Source organism: Mobula birostris, chromosome 5, assembly GCF_030028105.1.
Source record: "Mobula birostris isolate sMobBir1 chromosome 5, sMobBir1.hap1, whole genome shotgun sequence".
Taxonomy (NCBI): domain Eukaryota; kingdom Metazoa; phylum Chordata; class Chondrichthyes; order Myliobatiformes; family Myliobatidae; genus Mobula; species Mobula birostris.
The window spans coordinates 29,050,071-29,068,687 of NC_092374.1; the positions used below are offsets into that span (position 1 = coordinate 29,050,071).

Genomic DNA, 18,617 nt, shown 5'->3' on the forward strand with positions numbered 1-18,617 from the left:
TCCTGATTGGTCAGGGCATCATGGGATATGGTGAGAGAACAGGTGTATGGGGTTGAATGGGATCTAGGACCAGCCATGATGAAAAGGGAGAGTAGACTTAATGGGCTGAATGGCCTAATTGTGTTCCTATGTCTTATAGGAACTCAATGTGCAAACTAGCTGCCAATCTACAAACAGGAACATGCCTCAAAAATATTGCACTGGCTAGGAGGAAAATGGGATCATCCAAAGGTCACAACAGGCATGGCTTTTCTTTTTTCCAGCCAGTTTTAAAAACAGTAAACCCATAAACATAAGGAAGTCTTCATCTCCTCCAAATACAGAAGTCTAAATCACTTTTTTTTTAAATCGTTATATTAGCTACCCAGTAAACCCATTTTTCTGTCAGTTCTCCATCAGTTTTGACAATGATGATCAGGAACCTGTGCAGGAAAGTATTTAAAGTGGAGAATCTGCTGCACTGGGGCAGTTCCATTCTCACGACCTCAGAATCCCTATGCCAGTAATACGAGCGATCATCACAACTGGAGACCTCTGTGTTTGCAGCGGATGGCCATGAAGCCTTCTGTGCTCGCCATTCCCTTCGCTGCAGAACCACCTTCCTGGCTGCTGGATCTCACTGGTGACCTCATCCGTCTAATCCACCAGAACCGACTTGGCAAGCAAGGATAAGCATATCCCTATCTCACCAGCATTTGAAAGAAACTGACTACCCTTTCCTGGTTTAGCCCGCCTGTCGAAGCAGTGTACCAGGGTGTGACTGCTGTCGCATGTAAACAGCTTCTTGGAGCCACAGGTGAGAGCAGAGTGTCCAGTGAGGACCAAATGAGCATCAGCTGTCTCAAGAGGGGCACACAAACCCTTTCACTAGAGGCATCACTCTCCTGTGCAAGGCACCACCTAACTTTTAAAACAAAATTTCTATCAGCAAAAAGCATGCATTTATGACAAGTATAAATATTTAAATAGTACTCCAAAAAGCCTCCTCTGCCCTCCTCAACGGCTGCTATAATGCACATCTCCTTTCTAAAATTCATTCAATTATCACTTGTTTGTACTTATGTAAAGGTTTTCTTCCCCAGCTCCTGTGAAGTTGTATATTCAGAGCCAAGTTAAATTACAGCCAGCTTTGTAATAACAGCGCTAGAGAACACAGGCCATTTCTACTACATCGAATGGCTTGTCATATGAAGGGCGTTTGATGGCTCTGGGCCTGTATTCACTTGAATTCAGAAGAATGAGGGGTGACCTCATTGAAACCTAAATGGTGAGAGGCCTTGATAGAATGGATGTGGAGAGGATGTTTCCTGTGGTGGGAGAGTCCAAGACCAGAGGACACAGCCTCAGAATAGAGGGGTGCCCTTTTGGAATGACGATGACAAGGAAGAGGAATTTCTTCAGCCAAAAAGTGGTGAATCTGTGAAAGTCTTTGCCACAGGCATCTGTGGAGGCCAAGACTTAATGTCTATTTAAAGCAGAGATGATAGATTTTTCATTGTGCAGGGAATGAAGGGATATGGGGAGAAAGCAGGAGTTGAGGCTGAGGGGAAAATTGGAACAGCCATGATGAAATGGCACAGTAAACTCGATGGGCCAAATGCTAAAACTATAAGATGTTGGTCTGCTCCAATGTCTAATGGTTTTACCTCTATAGTGTAGAACAGGACCGCATGGGCAGGGGTGAAACAAAGCATATTCATTTGCCAAGAAGTAAGACTACAGAATTTATTTTCAGCATCAGTGTACTCAATGGAAATATTAATATTTCATATTAGATAAAGTAAAAGATCAAACAGGACAGGGAAATTTGATTTGGACTGTTAGCTCACTGTGGGGTGTGAATGCCAATATAGACTGCTGGGTTCTTTTGGCATGCTCAATGTGACTTTCAATAGCTATAGAAGCTTTTTAAGGGATATTACAAATTAACCTTTTCTGTTTTTGGCATTAATTTACATGTGCAGTTCTGGTTGTCCCACTCCACAGACGATGTGGATGTTTTGGAAAGAGCGCGGAAGAGATTTACTAGGATGCTGCCTAGATTAGAGGGCACGAGCTAGGAGGAGAGTCTGGATAAACTTGGGTTGTTTGTAGGGAGTAGAGGCTGAGCCCTGATTGATGTTGATGAGAAGCACAAGTAAGGTAGACAGCCATTTTTTCACCACACCTCTGCCCCCGGGAAAGATTGTCAAGTATTAAAGGACAGTCATTTAAGGTCGGCGGGTGGGGTGGAGGAGTTTAAATGGTAAGTTTTGTGTTTTTTTTAAAAAACACAGTGGTAGGTACCTAGAAAGGGGAGCTGGAAGTAGAGTTACTAAATGGTGGAAGCAAACACACTGGCTCCACTCAGTAGACAGACAGACAAGTGGATATACAGCTGTATGGAGGAATGTGGCTCATACACAGGAACAAGAGAAGTAGTTTGCTTCAACATCATGTTTACCTCAGACTTCACAGGCCAAAGGGCCTGTTCCTGCACGGTGCTGTTCTGCGTTACATAATAATGTGTCCCACGTGCATTGTATAACATTAACAACAGGAGGGAACAAAATGCTATCCAAACTAAGCTCCAACACCCCCCCCTCCCCCCCGAGGACTGCACCTGGCTCATTTTTGCTTTGTTGTCTTGCTATTAATTCAATGACAAAATTATAACTAATCTTTGAAGCAATGAAAATTTAGTTATTGTACAAATTAAGGATTCAATATAAGATTACAGTAAACATATCTGTACAAGTGTGGCCATGCAGTTATTCACTTACATGTTAAAACACTCCCCACTTGCATTCACAATTCACCATCTGTAAGATTTAAGATCATTCAAATATTCACCACTTCCCATGTCTTAACTCATACATTCCCAGTTCAGCCATAACCATTGCAGTCATTGGCATATATAATCAAGCATTGTTTAGCAACCTCGACCCTCCTTGACGCTCAACCATTCCTGCACCCTGTTTACACTCCACTTCAGCACCCATTAGCCCTGTGGATTTTAATCACAGGAGTAAATGAAAATTCAAAAATTCTTGAAAAATTCCAGACACTACAAATCTGAAATAAAAGTAGGCAACGCTGGGGGAAAAATAAAACCAGTAGGTTAGACAGCATTTATGAAAAGAGAAACAGTTAAAGTTTCACAGCTGAGAACCCCCCCCCCCACCCATTACAGCTGAAAGAGAACACGCAAGTCTAAGCAGGAGAGATGACAGGCTAATTTCACTTTATTCAAACTATTGCCCAATCAGGGAAAGTAATGTTGACATTAAGGGGCCGATATTGCAAAGGACAGAGAAAGGGGAGAGATCACGATGCTCATTTTCCATCCTCGAATTTCTAGATTTAATGAGTCATTTTTATCAATTACCGACTCCAACAAAATTCTAACACCAAAGATTCCCCTCCACTTTCAGCTCTTCAAAGGGATTATTCCCTTCAGAACTGTTCACTCTTTCCATGCCACCCATTATTTTGTTATATGGTACTGCCCCACAGAAGGTCCAATACTCATCCTCTCAGCTCCTCCCTCCCCGTCATCCAGGGAGCACAGAACAGCCTTCCCATGTCTTTCTGCTGTATTCAAGGATCACAATGTGGTTTGCTCCTGAATTTCCACTTGTCTGTCACTTTAATTCCTCATTCCACTTGCACTCTGTACTCAAGTCTATGGCTTCTTACACTTACAAACAGACCCAGCACAGCTGGAGGAAGAGCAGTTCATCTTTCATTTGGACATGTCACATTCAGCAGAACGATAGCAAATTCTCCAGCTTCAGATAACTCACTCTCCTTTCTGCTGACACAAAACAGAGGCATTCAAAATTGGAAGACTTTGCTTCCTCTGACAAGTAGATCAGTTACAGAGTTCATAGATGTGAATAATCAAAAACTAGAAATGTAATGTTAAAATTTTGCTGATTCAAAATTAATTAGATGTACTTAATGTGAACTTAGTTTCAGGGTTATTCTAAGAAGGCTAGGCCTTTCAAAGAATTGGTATAGACATGCAGAACAGAAAGGCCTCTTTCCACACCACAAATTAAGTCCCACAGCTAATCCCATGACTTAATCACCAGTGGGATGTGCGCTATTTCCTTCCTGGAACAGCCAGCTGGACTCAAACCTGGAAGTTAAAATAGTGGCATTACTTTCTAAATCAACAGAAAAATAATCCTGCCTAACCAAAGTTGAAATCATGCCATAAATTTTAAAAAGGGGACTACAGATAATGAGTCAAGATTATACCAGACCCTAGTGCAAAGTCCAAATGACTATTTGAGTAAAACATAGGGAGCAATTGCAAGGGGAGGTGGGTAGAGATCCATTTGATCTACATTAAAAATAAAATCAAGAGTATTTTGAAAAACTGCAATAAAAGTCCTCTTCTCCAGAGCACATCAATATTTAAATACATTTGAAGCTCAAAGACATGTTCTTGATTTACTGAAATACATTTACAGCCTCTTAAAATAACTTAAGACATATGATATGGTAATATATCAATAATTTGCATTCAGTACATACAATGAATAATCATAGGCATCAGTCCAATTCAGAGTTTATTAGACTTCATACGTCATCAGAAATTTAAGAGTCATTCAAATCCCACTATTGATCCCACTTTGTTCTGCTCCCATGAATTGAACTGCATCAAAAGAAATTACAGGGCCATTGGTTAAATTAATGGAAATCTGACCTTACCAAAGTGCAAATCACATCTAAAAAGGGAAAAGACCAAAGACGTGGTCAAAGGAAACATTTTAAATTCCTTTTGAAGGCAAGGAGGCAAATTACAAGGCAAAGCAAAAATCTTGAAATAATTTTCAGTGCAGACGCAAGGCATCCATCTTGGCAAGGATAAGATAATGAGTACGCTGATGTTTTTATGGAAAAGGACACAAACTAACATACAATGGATTAATGATGAAGGAATAAGAGAAGGAGGCAAGTAAAAAGGAGCAGTAGAGAATCCAAATAGATTTGGTTTCATCAGCAGAATGGAGAACTTAAATTAGTTGAAGAGAGATAGAAGAAACTCCAGATTCCAGATACGGGCTAATTTTGAACTGAGCAGAAAGTGGATGTTGCAGAGGTCTAGATTTATCCAGATACAACAGCAAGGTTAATTGACTACAATATTTCAAAAAGAAGTGAAAGTGAAAGAACAGCAAATACATTGGAGAGAAGCACAAGTTGGAAGACAGTGACAGAGAATGGAAAGCCCATAAGACCATAAAACATAGGAGCAGAATTAGCCCGGTTGGCCCACAGAAAATACCTACCACTCTATCATCCCTGTCAAACCCATTCTCCTGCCTTCTCCCCATAATCTTTGATACCCTGACTGATCAATAACCTTTCAACTTTAACTATACCCGACGACTTAGCCTCCACAGATTTACCAGTTTGTCTAAAGAAATTCCTCATCTGTTCTAAATGGACATCCTCCATTTTGAGGTTGTTCCCACTGGTCCTAGACTCCCTACTGTAGGAACATCCTGTCTACATCCACTTGATCAAGGCCTTTTAATTTTTATTAGGTTTCCATGAGATACCCCCTCATTCTTCTAAACTCTATTAAGTACAGGCCTCGAGTCATCAACACTCCCCATACAATAACCCTTTTATTCCCAGGATTATTCTGGTGAACTTCCTCTCCAATACCAGCACATTCTTTCTCAGATAAGGGGCCCAAAAACAGCTCACAATACTTAAAGTACAGTCTGACCGATGCCTTATAAAGCCTCAGCATTACATCCTTGCTTTTACATTCTAGTCCTCCCAAAATGAATGCCAACATTGCACTTGCCTTCCTTAACTCCATCTTAGCCTGAGAGAAAACCTTTAGGGAATCTTTCAGGACTCCCAAGTTCCTTTGCACTTTCGAACTTCCTTCCCATTTAGAAAATAGTCTCCAGGCCTCTGAATTATGATGTAAATTGATAACATTACGATGGCCCTTACATTCCCCAACTTCTAGTCTTTCTCATCAACGTGCCTGCTGGATGCTGCGGCAAGTATGTTTTTCCATTGTACCCCTGCGCAAGACAACCTAACATTTGATTTTGAAATGAAGTATGTGTTCCATCTACAGCCTAAAGTATTCTCTTACCTCACTTACGTCTGTTTTTTTTAAGTTAATTGTTTTGGGAGTACTTTTAACTTGACGGGCACTGATCACAAAATCCTAACGCCCAAATTAAAGCCCAGCATTCTGCAGCTGGATGCACTTTTGGTTGGCTTATTCAAAACCCAAGATCATATAATAAAGAATAATAGTTCTCTAGAGGAAATAATTACCATCCATTCTTCAAAGCACAAGACAACAAAGCTCCAGCATGTTAAATAACAAAAAAAATCAGCAAGAATGAATAGCTTCATCACAAAATCTTACTCTTTCACAATGCCAACATCCTAAGTGCCCCTTCAAATAGTTGGCTTGTTAACCCATTTTAGGAGTCATCCAGATCCTACCTGATGTGACCCATTTTAAAACCTACATTGGTGACATACTGAACCAGACCAGCAAGGGAAGGTTTCCTTCCCTAAAGAATACGTGAACCACCCTGGTTTATGATAACCCTGGTACTTATACGCTTACCACTACCATAAAGCAAGTTTAATATTTAGTTGCAGATGAATTAAATTTCAATACAGCAAGCTGTTTTGATGCAAGTCCCAAAATAGTGTGTGCATTATTGGGACCACATCCTTCAACTATTTTTAAATATAATTGACAAAAGCATCTGCTCTCTAAGCCAATGTACAACTTTTTTCAAACAAATTAATTTTAAGATGATATTGCACCAGAGAGGGTGCAGAGGAGATTCACCAGGATGTTAGCAGCATTGAAAGCTACAAATCAAGTGCCGGAAAAATGAAGTAGTATAAATATGTAATGGAAAGCATAGACAGTGTAGGTCAAAGGGCCTGTTTACATTCTATACGGCTCTTAAACAGCATTGTGGGAAACTTACTTCACTTGTCAAAATAAAACACATATAATTTAATTATCTGCTACTACATTAGTCATAGCTCAGCTGCTCCATACAATTAGTAATACTCAACAAAAGACTTAGAAGACAGGCAGCAGGGTTAACTAAACATTTCTTTTTACTGGGCTGAGCAGAGAAACTGGAAGGAGTATATATATTGAACATTTCATTAAGAAGAACATGAAGGATAATTTAAAGGTGCTAGTCTAAATGACAAGTACAAGGTCACATTTTCAAACAGTGGCTCAAGCAGCATCAGATTTTAGCTGTTTTGTCATTAAAATACCTGGAACCCACTAGCAATATATTTAAAACAAGTATAGAAAACAAAAGGAAATATCAGATCTGGCATCATCAGTGGAGAGAGGAACAGTTAATGTTTCAGGTCAAAGACCTTTTATCAGTGTCTTTCCTCAGAAAGGAAAGATACTCAAGTCAGAAATACAGGCGTGTACAGGAGCAGAAACATTTTTTTCATTTGAGTAGCCAAGAACAACTATTTAGAATTAGTGTTCAGATTCCTCTCTGAACACAAGCAGAACTTTTCTCAGCTCTGTATCTTCCCCATTTGTGCATTATACCCAATATAGTCATCAGTTGCTGATGCCAATTATCAATAATTGTGATACCTCTAAATCAGGGGTTCCTTACCTGGGGTCCACTGACCCCTCAGTTTATGGCAGGGAAATGTTGGGAAACCCTGCTTTAAATTTTAAGTAATGCAAACCCTTTGGCCCAATGAAGTACTGAAGAAACGTCGATTATACCCTTTTTCAGAGATGCTGCCTGACCAGCTGAGTTCCTCCAGCAATTTGTGTACATTGCTTTAGATTTCCAGAATCTGCAGATTTTTTGTGTGTTTCTGAATCTGCACTGACTATCAACCACACACTTACAGTTAAAGGGCGAAGCAGATGTTGACCAAGACATTGCGCAATCATCTACGACTTCAACCAGAACAGGCACAATCATAATGAAATGTGCACAAAATAGTTCATACATTAATGTTTTCTGTGCACAAAAAAGTTTTCTTTATTATTTACATATATTGATTCCACAATCTATTGAGTTTACTGTCAAGGACTTTACAACTCATGCCTTAAATTTTTTTATTTGCAGAGTTTGTCTTTTTTTGCACATTGGTTGGTTGCCAGTCTTTGTAAGAAATTTTTCATTGATTCTATTGTATTTTTGTTTTTCAATGAATGCTTGCAAGAAAATGAATCTCAAGGTCAAACATGGTGACATACATGTACCTTGATAAGAAGTTTACTCTGATACTTTGAGATGCTGATAAATCCATTTCCAGGCAAACTACACTAATGCTCTCCTTGCCATTTCTCTAAGTATAACAATAATTCCTAGTGGATTTATTAACATGCTTTATCTTTAATTCCCTGAGTTTTAGTTACTCAAATAAATTTTAAAACATCCATTAGATTTTACTTAATGAACCCATTGTATAAAATCTGGAGATCTTTAGTTAGGTCATCTCTCTTTATCAGTCCAGACCATACAGTCTCTCCTGATCAGCTTCCATGAAAGAGACTTAACAACTAGATTACAATCATAGCTCCTGAGTGGGAAACAAGTGCTTGTACACAGCAAGAGAAGGAGAAGGCAAGAGAAAAAAAATGTCAGCCAACTATGGTCAGAGAAGTGGTGCTGTTTATGGCAATGTATACCCTTGAGATCCAATTAACGAATCTGTATCAGTAGTTGAAAGGAGCCCGTGAGAAAGCAATATTTGCTTTTAATCAGCCAGACATTTAAATCAGACAGACATTGAGAGCTACTACCTTTCAAAAGCATCAATTGATTCTGCAAGATCCTTCCAGTGTCACAATTGTAAACACAAGACCAAGTTTCCAATCACAAACAAGAGAAAATCTGCAGATGCTGAAAATCCAAGCGACACACACAAAATGCTGGAGGAACTCAGCAGGCCAAGCAGCATCTATGGAAAAAGTCGAGGTTTCAGGCTGAGACCCTTTGGCAGGACTGGAGAAAAAAAAGCAAGGGGTAGATTTAAAAGGTGAGGGGAAGGGAAAGAGAAACACAAGGTGATAGGAGAAACCTGAAGGGGGAGGGATGAAGTAAAGAGCTGGGAAGTTGATTAGTGAAAGAGATACAGGGCCGGAGAAGGTGAGAGTCTGATAGAAGAGGACAGAAGGCCATGGAAGAAAGAAAGGGGAAAGGAGCACCAGAGGGAAGCCATGGGCGAGCAAGGAGGTAAGGTGAGAGGGGAAAAAAGGGGGGGGGGCATTACCAGAAGTTTGAGAAACTGACATTGGGTCTCACCAATACACAGGAGGCCACACCAGGAGCACTGGACACAGTAAATGACCCCAAAAGACTCTCCGGTGAAGTGTCTGAAGTGGAAGGACTGTTTGGGGCCCTGAATAGTAGTGAGGGAGATGGTGTAGAACTTGTTTTGCTTGCAAGGATAAGTGCCAGGAGGGAGATCAGTGGGGAGGAATGAATGGACAAGGGAGTAGCGTGGCGACTGTCCACTATGTTAGAATGCATCCAAATATAAAACAGAAACCAGAGAGGAGAATGAGATTGCTGTTTGGCATGAGATTTCCCTAGGATATGATATTGCTGTTTGGCTTCCCAATAGCAATGTCATACCCTTCTTTAGCATAAGCATGTCAGGATCATTTGTGCACTTTGGACAAGAGCATTCAGCAATTTTCAAATCAAGGAAGTTCTTTGATTTACAATCTGACAACTCATTCAAAAGACAAAACAAGTGTAGCACAGATTAAAAAAAAAATCTTAATCCTATTTTTTCCAAGCTGATTTTCTACTAAAGTTTTAAATTTGCTTGAAATTTGACAAATTCAGAAATTAAACATTTGCTGTTTATGACACCTATATTTGAGGGTAGTTGAGTAAATAATATGCATTTCAAAGTTCTCCAATTTTTCTTTAGTGCATATTTGAAATTCCTTGTCATTATATGCATCCAGCAGAAAAAGCAATAAAGTTCTCTATTCAGTATGGTACTTTGTGCCTTGCCTCTTGCTTTCAAGCTGCCAACCTCTTCTGTTGCTGCAGAATAAAATTGGCATAAAATTCCACATACATCATCCCATGCTCAGTTTCCAATCTCTTGTGAGCCTATAAACACTTTAAAATGCTCCTACCCGAGGACAAAGCCTTCCATGGCTCCATAGTTCTTTATCAGGTTCAACTGTACACACATATACCACCAAATGAAACAACGTTCCTCTGGACTAAGGTGCACAACAGAGCATATATACAGTAACTCACACACATAACACAAAATAATATTACAAGTAACCAATATAATGCACTTCATACACTATGAGACCGTACGATAAGATCCATATGTGGCAGGGAGTTCAATAGTTTTACGGCCTGGAGAAGAAACTGCTTCCTTAAGAGTTCCTGTCTTCATGGTAGGATACCTCCTGCCAAACAGTGGGAGTCAAAAAGACTGTCAGAGGGAGGGGTCGTTGACAATGCTAAGGACCCTGCATATGCAGCGCTCCTGATAAATATCTGTAATGGGTGGAAGAGAGACCATGATGATCCTCTTCAAAGTCCTCACTATCCTTTGTAGGGACTTGCAATTATCATATGAGACAGCGATGCAGCTAGCCAGGACACACTCCGTTGTGCTCTGGAAGGAGGTGGCTACTGAGCAACTAGGAGAGATCATTCATTACATACACTCCCAGAAACTTGGGGCTCCCAACTCTCTCCATGAAGGAGCTGTTTATGTGGTGAGGAGTGGTCGGCCTGCACCTTCCTAAAGTCCACAAACATCCCTTTGGTCTTGTCCAAGTTCAGACTGGAGTTGGTGTGTTTGCACTTTTCTATCAGCCGCTCCGCCTCCTCTCCGTACACCGCCTCAGTGTTGTGGACGAGGCCAACCCTTGTTGTGCCATCAGTGAACTTGTTGATTCAGTTTGAACTGGATCTAGCAATGCAGTCGTGCGTCAGCAGTGAGCTGAGCACACAGCCCTGGGGAGTGCCAGTGCTCAGCATGATGGAGCTAGAGATGTTTTTTGCCTATAGAATTGTACTGTGGCCTTTCTGACAAGTAGTCCAGGATCCAGTTCCAGAGAGGGGTTTACCCACTGGCTTCTGACGGATGGTCATATTAAACACCACACCAAAGTCACCAAGCAGCATCCTGGCATACAAGTCACCATTTTCCAGGTGGAGTGCAGAGGATATCTCATCACCAGTGGTCTGATCTCAGCAATAAGCAAACTGGAAAAGGTCCAACGTAACAAGAAGATGGGATTTAATCATTACCAAGTTTTTCCTCTTCCACCCTCCCCAACCCCATTCTTGCACCTTGTCCCACTTCAGCACTGATTACTGTGGCCTCTACTGCCTGGACTTAATTATTTAGGATTTTCTTCCAAGTAGGAAATACCAGTTTCAGGCCAACATGTCCAAATTTTACTCTGAAAGCATATATGACAGTTAAATTCTGTATCTGTTAATATAACCTCGCATCTTTCTAAATCGCCTGGTGACACATATCGCCTGTAAGGAGTGTTGCTACATTTCAGTGGTCCTAATTAAAACAACTAACTTTTCCCGATACCAGTATTTCTCGTCGAAGCGCTTATCATTTAAGGGATCCCTTGCTAACTTTTATGAGCAGTCAAAAGCAGTAAAGAATTACAGGTACTGGAAAACAAACATTAAAATAAATACCTGAATTAACTGCATGATTTTATTTCATGCTAAAGCAAAAGGTCCGCGATTGCATGTTTAATGAGTGCAAAGTTACAACATTAGGCAGACTTTTCAAGTTCAAACAAATTTCAGCACGCTCTGATGTAGGACCGTTCAACCACAGTCAATGAAGTTGGATTCCATAACAGGAGTAAATTAACGTTTCCTTGGACGAGTAAGATTTTCTCGCCCTCGGCCTATTTAATTACTGAGATCTCCGCAGTAAAAGACGTCCATGATTTCGAGACCATATTTACTAACTCGGTGCCAGTAATGCTAGCGATGAAATGATATCAATCATGTGTGAAGATGCACAGGCGGTAGATAACAACAACCACCCTTATCTAATTACACCCTCGGCAAGGGCAGACATCTTTCTACGCTGTTAGAGGTTTTGAACAAAGAGAAACATTTTACTTCACATTCTAACTCTCCATTCTGATTTCCCATCGGACACATAGTAACAATGCTCTCAGCACCCAACGGCACAAACCCCCATCGCAACACTTGACCGCCCGGGCACATGCGCAGGTTGCAGCAGCCAGGCACTGGGTTTGCCTTGTTCTCACGTACTGTTCTGTGTCTGTGGCAGACAGATCGCAGCACGCACACACCGAGAGTGCAGAAAGCAGGCAGCTCTCTTTACCCTCTCGCTCCCTAAGGTGCCTTCAAGAACTTTCACTTTGAAAAATACATATATACATACAGACCTTCCGCTCCCTCATACAACCACTCCAGCATCTAAACCATGTGGCTCCACGTTAGGGCTCACCCGATTGAATTTACTGATCGTCCACGCAGTTGCAGCCAATCGTTTTCGCCGCCCGTGCTGAAGGAACGAACCGCGCGGTCCTAAAGTCCGAATGTTCGTGGGGCAGTGGCTAAATAATTAGTGTTTATGTACCACTTTACACATTCCCCCCCCCCCAAGTCAAGCCACTGAAATTTATATTACAAGAACATTATCTGGGAACATTACATTCTTTTTTTAAATCATTATGAGTACGAGGCAGGAGTCGAACTTTTAATATATTTTTATTTGACTTAAATTAAAAATTTATAAAAAATATTTATGTTATCTAGTACGAATTTGGGGGCAAATAATATATATCTCCTCCCTTTAACATCAACATGCACTATCACGAGTACAATACAGTTGGTATCAGAGAGAATGCAGATGGGGGTAGGGTTTGGGGAACATTGTAACAAAGGTTGCTAGATGATGTGGAAAAGAAGCAGGGAAGGTAGGTAGAGCCAGATTGCAGGTGGGGGGAGAGACGCAGATAAACAATAAGTGTAAACACATAAGGGATGGATGATGGACAGATGAAACCAGGTGTGGAAGGATACAAGAAGCAGAGCTGTGTGACATGGCGTCAAAGCTGGGGTCGGTGCTGACCCCAGTGTTTGCTTAGCAGAAGACAAACTGTATTGTGTTCAACTGCAGGCTGCTAAAACACTCATGGAATCGGGGTCTTGGACAATATATTTTTTGTGTGACTGTATATTACTGATATCCTATATGTGGCGGCTGTTTTGTACCTGTGCCCAGAGTAATGCTGTTTTGTTTGGCTGTATGCATGGTTACTCATATATGGTTGAATGGCAATTAAACTTAAACTTGATCTTGAAAGGTGATCGAGAAAGAACCCCAGGTCTGTGGGTAATGAGAGAATCTGGGTGAACTGATGGGAGTGGGAAAGGAACACAGTCCACATCAGTTCCCCTTGTTTATTTTCCCAGCACACCACCACACCCCCACCCCTGCCATCCCCAACCTCACCCCCAATGCGCCTGCGATTAATCGCTTTCCTCCTGCTGGTTCCCGGGGTGCATCGAAAACCAGCAGGTTTAAAATTGATCCTCTAATTCCCACCTCTAAGCAGACTAACTGTTGAAGTGATTTCATGTGTCAAAGAAACAGGGTGAGGTGATACGTGTCTTCTCAAAATGCCTAACCCTTGAGATGTTGCATGGATCAAAAAGTGTGATTTTATTATGTTGTTTCATAACAGATGATAGCCTGTGTTTCATATCACTGTTGAGAGAGGAACGACCTCAGGATCTCATGGTACAGGCCTGTCTCAGTCCTCTCGACCTATGTGTTATATTTGCATATTTTCCCCGTGATCATGCAGGTTTCTCCTACATAACATGTTAAGCTAATTGCCAACTGTATATTGCACCTAATACACGAGGGTACGAATACAATGAATGAGAATTGTTTAAAACCACTGGCATATATTGTGAAATTTTGTTGTCTTTGCAGCAACAGTACAGTGCAATACATAACGGAGGAAGACTGTGGAATTACAGTAAGTATATATGTGTATATATACATTAAATAGTTAAATGAAATAAGTAATATGAAAATAAAAATGAAAAAGCAGTGAGGTTGTATTCATGGGTTCAATGTCCATTCAGTAATCAGATGGCAGAGGGGAAGAAACTGTTCCTGAGTCATTGAGTGTGTGCCTTCAGGCTTCTGTACCTCCTTCCTGATGGTAGCAATGAGAACAGGGCATGACCTGGGTGATGAGAGTCGTTAATGATGGATGCCGCCTTTCTGAGGCATTGCTCCTTGAAGATGTCCTGGAACTGCCTGGAGGTGTTTTTATGTTCTCCTTGTGACTGCGTGGGGTATCTCCGGGTGCTCCGGTATCCTCCAACAGTCCAAGGTCATGCCAGTTGGTAAGTTAATTGGTCATGATAAATTATCCCATGATTAGGCTAGGATTAAATCTGGGGATTGGTGGGCAAAGTGGCTCAAAGAGCTGGAAGGGCCTATTCTGCTCCGTAACTCAAAAATAGTAAAAAAGTAATACTGTAATAATACTTAGAAGGCTAGTGCCCATGATGGAGCTAACTACATTTACAACTCTCTGCAGCTTATTTTGATGCTGTGCGGAAGCCCCCCTCCCCTCCCCACCCAACCATACCGGTAATGCAGCCAGTTAGAATGCTCCCCACAATAAGTGGGAATCAATGTGCATGCAAAAGAGAAAAGGTTGCAGGAAAGTGAGAGCATGGGCTTGCCCTGGAAAACAACATACAGCCAATGGGATAACTGGCTCCCTTCTATAGAAACCATAGAAACCACAGCACAGAAACAGGCCTTTTGGCCCTTCTTGGCTGTGCTGAACCATTTTCTGCCTAGTCCCACTGACCTGCACACGGACCATATCTGTCCATACACCTCCCATCCATGTATCTGTCCAATTTATTCTTAAATATTAAAAAAGAACCTGCATTTACCACCTCGTCTGGCAGCTCATTCCATACTCCCACCACTCTCTGTGTGAAGAAGCCCCCCCCAATGTTCCCTTTAAACTTTTCCCCCCTCATCCTTAACCCATGTCCTCTGGTTTTTTTCTCCCTTTGCCTCAGTGGAAAAAGCCTGCTTGCATTCACTCTATCTATACCCATCATAATTTTATATACCTCTATCAAATTCCCCTCATTCTTCTACACTCCAGGGAATAAAGTCCTAACCTATTCAACCTTACTCTGTAACTGAGTTTCTCAAGTCCCGGCCACATCCTTGTAAATCTTCTCTGCACTCTTTCAACCTTATTTATATCCTTCCTGTAACTTGGTGACCAAAACTGAACACAATACTCCAGATTCGGCCTCACCAATGCCTTATACAACCTCATCATAACATTCCAGCTCTTATACTCAATACTTTGATTAATAAAGGCCAATGTACCAAAAGCTCTCTTTACAACCCTATCTACCTGTGACGCTACTTTTAGGGAATTTTGTATCTGTATTCCCAGATCCCTCTGTTCCACTGCACTCCTCAGTGCCTTACCATTAACCCTGTATGTTCTACCTTGGTTTGTCCTTCCAACGTGCAATACCTCACACTTGTCTGTATTAAACTCCATCTGCCATTTTTCAGCCCATTTTTCCAGCTGGTCCAAGTCTCTCTGCAGGCTCTGAAAACCTTCCTCACTGTCTACTACACTTCCAATCTTTGTATCATCAGCAAATTTGCTGATCCAATTTACCACATTATCATCCAGATCATTGATATAGATGACAAGTAACAATGGACCCAGCACTGATCCCTGTGGCACACCACTAGTCACAGGCCTCCACTCGGAGAAGCAATTCTCTACTACCACTCTGGCTTCTTCTATTGAGCCAATTTATCACCTCTCCATGTATACCTAGCGACTGAATTTTCCTAACTAACCTCCCATGCGGGACCTTGTCAAAGGCCTTACTGAAGTCCATGTAGACAATATCCACTGCCTTCCCTTCATCCACTTTCCTGGTAACTTCCTCGAAAACTCCAATAGATTGGTCAAACATGACCAACCACGCACAAAACCATGTTGAATCTCCTTAATAAGTTCCTGTCTATCCCAATGCTTGTAGATTCTGTCTCTTAGTACTCCCTCCCTCCTCTACTACCGACGTTAAATTTACCAGCCTATAATTTCCCGGATTACTTTTCGATCCTTTTTTAAACAACGGAACAACATGAGCCACTCTCCAATCCTCCGGCACCTCACCCGTAGACACCGACATTTTAAATATATCTGCCAGGGCCCCTGCAATTTCAACACTAGTCTCCTTCAAGGTCCGAGGGAACTCCCTGTCAGGTCCCGGGGATTTTTCCACTTTAATTTTCCTCAAGACAGCAAGGACCTCCTCCTTTTCGATCTGTACGGTTTCCATGATCTCACTACTTGTTTCCCTTAATTCCATAGACTTCATGCCAGTTTCTTTAGTAAATACAGATGCAAAAAACCCATTTAAGATCTCCCCCTTCTATCTTCTAATGAAATATAAATTAAAATTGCTTGAATGTATCGCTGTGGCATGAATCACAAAAATGTTCCTCAGCCAACAAAAGTTTGGAAATCTTTCAACATAAAAAGCTAAGCTACCATAAACCTTCTCTTTGTGAACACTATTTTCTGCTCATTATTGCTATCGGTGCACCAGTTTGCATTCATTGGCCACTTGTTGCCAACCCTTAGTACTTTTATTAAGTGTTCAGGAAGTGCTGGGTTTCACTTGTACAAAAAGGGTTTGAATGTTCCACATATTAGCAAGATAAATGTCATCCCTGCCTCTGGGCTGCATGTGAAGTTGGTTTTAGACAGTCCCAAGTCAGTCTGTTGTACCAGCATAAAACTTAACCTATCTGAATTTTAACTGAATATAAGGGAAGAAAGTAAAGTATTATGAGTGAGTTTTCTGGAGTAATGTGAATATAGCAGATACTAATTCAATCAGGAACCCATCTTCCATTTTTATTGTACTTTGCAAGCAGTAAGTTGAAGTTAAACTGCCCACAGACTAAAAGATGCAGTTTGCAAAATGGTGATCTTGAGACATTTTCATCTGTATCAGCCAAAAATGTGCATAATTGTAAAGTTTAAGGAAGCTTACAATTAGCAAAGATATTTGAACACTCAGGAGTGTAGATATGTACAAAGGAACCATTTGTCAATCCAAAGTATTGAAGTATACAATACTATTGTAACTATTGAAATTGTGTTGAATCACCTGTTACTTTTGATCCTAAAGGTATAGAAATCTGATGTACATTGAGTTTGCGGGACTATACCGAGCGAATCTGAGAGAACGTCTATTTGTCATGATGAATATCTACACATTCTCCAGTGACTTCGTCACAGTCACAACAGTATGACAAGTGGAAAAAGTGACGTAGATGGTGGATAGAGTGCAGTGTTCTTTGAGGATGCGATGAAGAATAAAGATAAAGATTTGCTTTATTTGTCACATGTACATCGAACCAGGTTCCTTAAGGTTGTTACATTCAGAGGTGGTGGTGGGGACAAGCTCTCACCTATTAAGTGCTCCCAGTGGCATCTGCCTCAAATGGCCTCTGACAACTGAGTCCAGCTCCTGGCCTTCACATGTGGCTTAGTTACTGAGCCTGGCAGCACTGTTTCTACTGACAGGAGAAGAGGCAAAGGTGGGTTACTGACACTTTAAAATCAGTCGCTTTGACTGATGGGGCTCATCAGCCGTGGTTGGCAACTCATCTAGGAGAAGGAGAACTCTGATCTCAAACTTGTGGCGTCTTGTAGCTATACCCACTCATGGGGAAGGCTTCGGGAGTAAACCCCAAGGAAAAATCTGGAGCTGGCATCATTAAGACAATCCTACATTGAGTTTTATGCTGACTGGCAACTCCTTCATCAATTGTGGGATTGAGTTTAAGAGCTGAGAGGTAATGTTACAGATATATAGGACCCTGGTCAGACCCCACTTGGAGTACTGCGCTCAGTTCTGGTCGCCTCACTACAGGAAGGATGTGAAAACCATAGAAAGGGTGCAGAGGAGACTTACAAGGATGTTGCCTGGATTGGGGAGCATGCCTTATGAGAATAGGTTGAGTGAACTCGGCCTCTTCTCCTTGGAGCAACAGAGGTGACCTGATAGAGGTGTATAAGATGATGAGAGGCATTGATTGTGTGGCTACTCAGAGGCTTTTCCCCAGGGTTGAAACAGCTAGCACGAGAGGGCATAGTTTTAAGGTGCTTGAAAGTAGGTACAGAGGAGATGTCAAGGGTAAGTTTTTTTTTACGCAGAGAGTGGTGAGTGCGTGGAATGGGCTGCCGATGGCAGTGGTGGAGGCAGAAACGATAAGATCTTTTAAGAGACTCTTGGATAGGTACATGGAGCTTATTAAAATAGAGGGCTATGGGTAAACCTAGGTAATTTCTAAAGTAAGTACATATTCGACACGGCATTGTGGGCCAAAGGGCCTGTATTGTGCTGTAGGTTTTCTATGTTTCTATGTTCCCTGGTGTCTAACTGTATCAGTCTCAGCCATTCCTTTGGATTCATCAGCTGTGTGGAGAGGGGGAGCCTGCTGCCTGGGCAACAGCTTGTCCTCCATATTGTACT

The 18,617-nt window shown here is 41.4% G+C and overlaps 1 protein-coding gene across 3 annotated transcripts in view; it reads right to left on the reverse strand.

Moving 5' to 3' along the window:
* The window catches only part of LOC140197585 (long-chain-fatty-acid--CoA ligase 1-like), a 171,576-nt gene extending 159,029 nt beyond the window's left edge, over positions 1-12,547 (reverse strand). For 2 of the 3 annotated variants that reach the window (XM_072257742.1, XM_072257744.1), the window contains exon 1: positions 12,431-12,514. In XM_072257742.1, the coding sequence (XP_072113843.1) occupies positions 12,431-12,461 (31 nt within the window). In that variant the 5' untranslated portion in view covers positions 12,462-12,514. Of the gene's footprint in view, positions 1-12,430 lie in introns of all 3 variants that reach the window. The other variant, XM_072257746.1, reaches the window with a different exon arrangement.
* Positions 12,548-18,617: the final 6,070 nt, after the last annotated feature.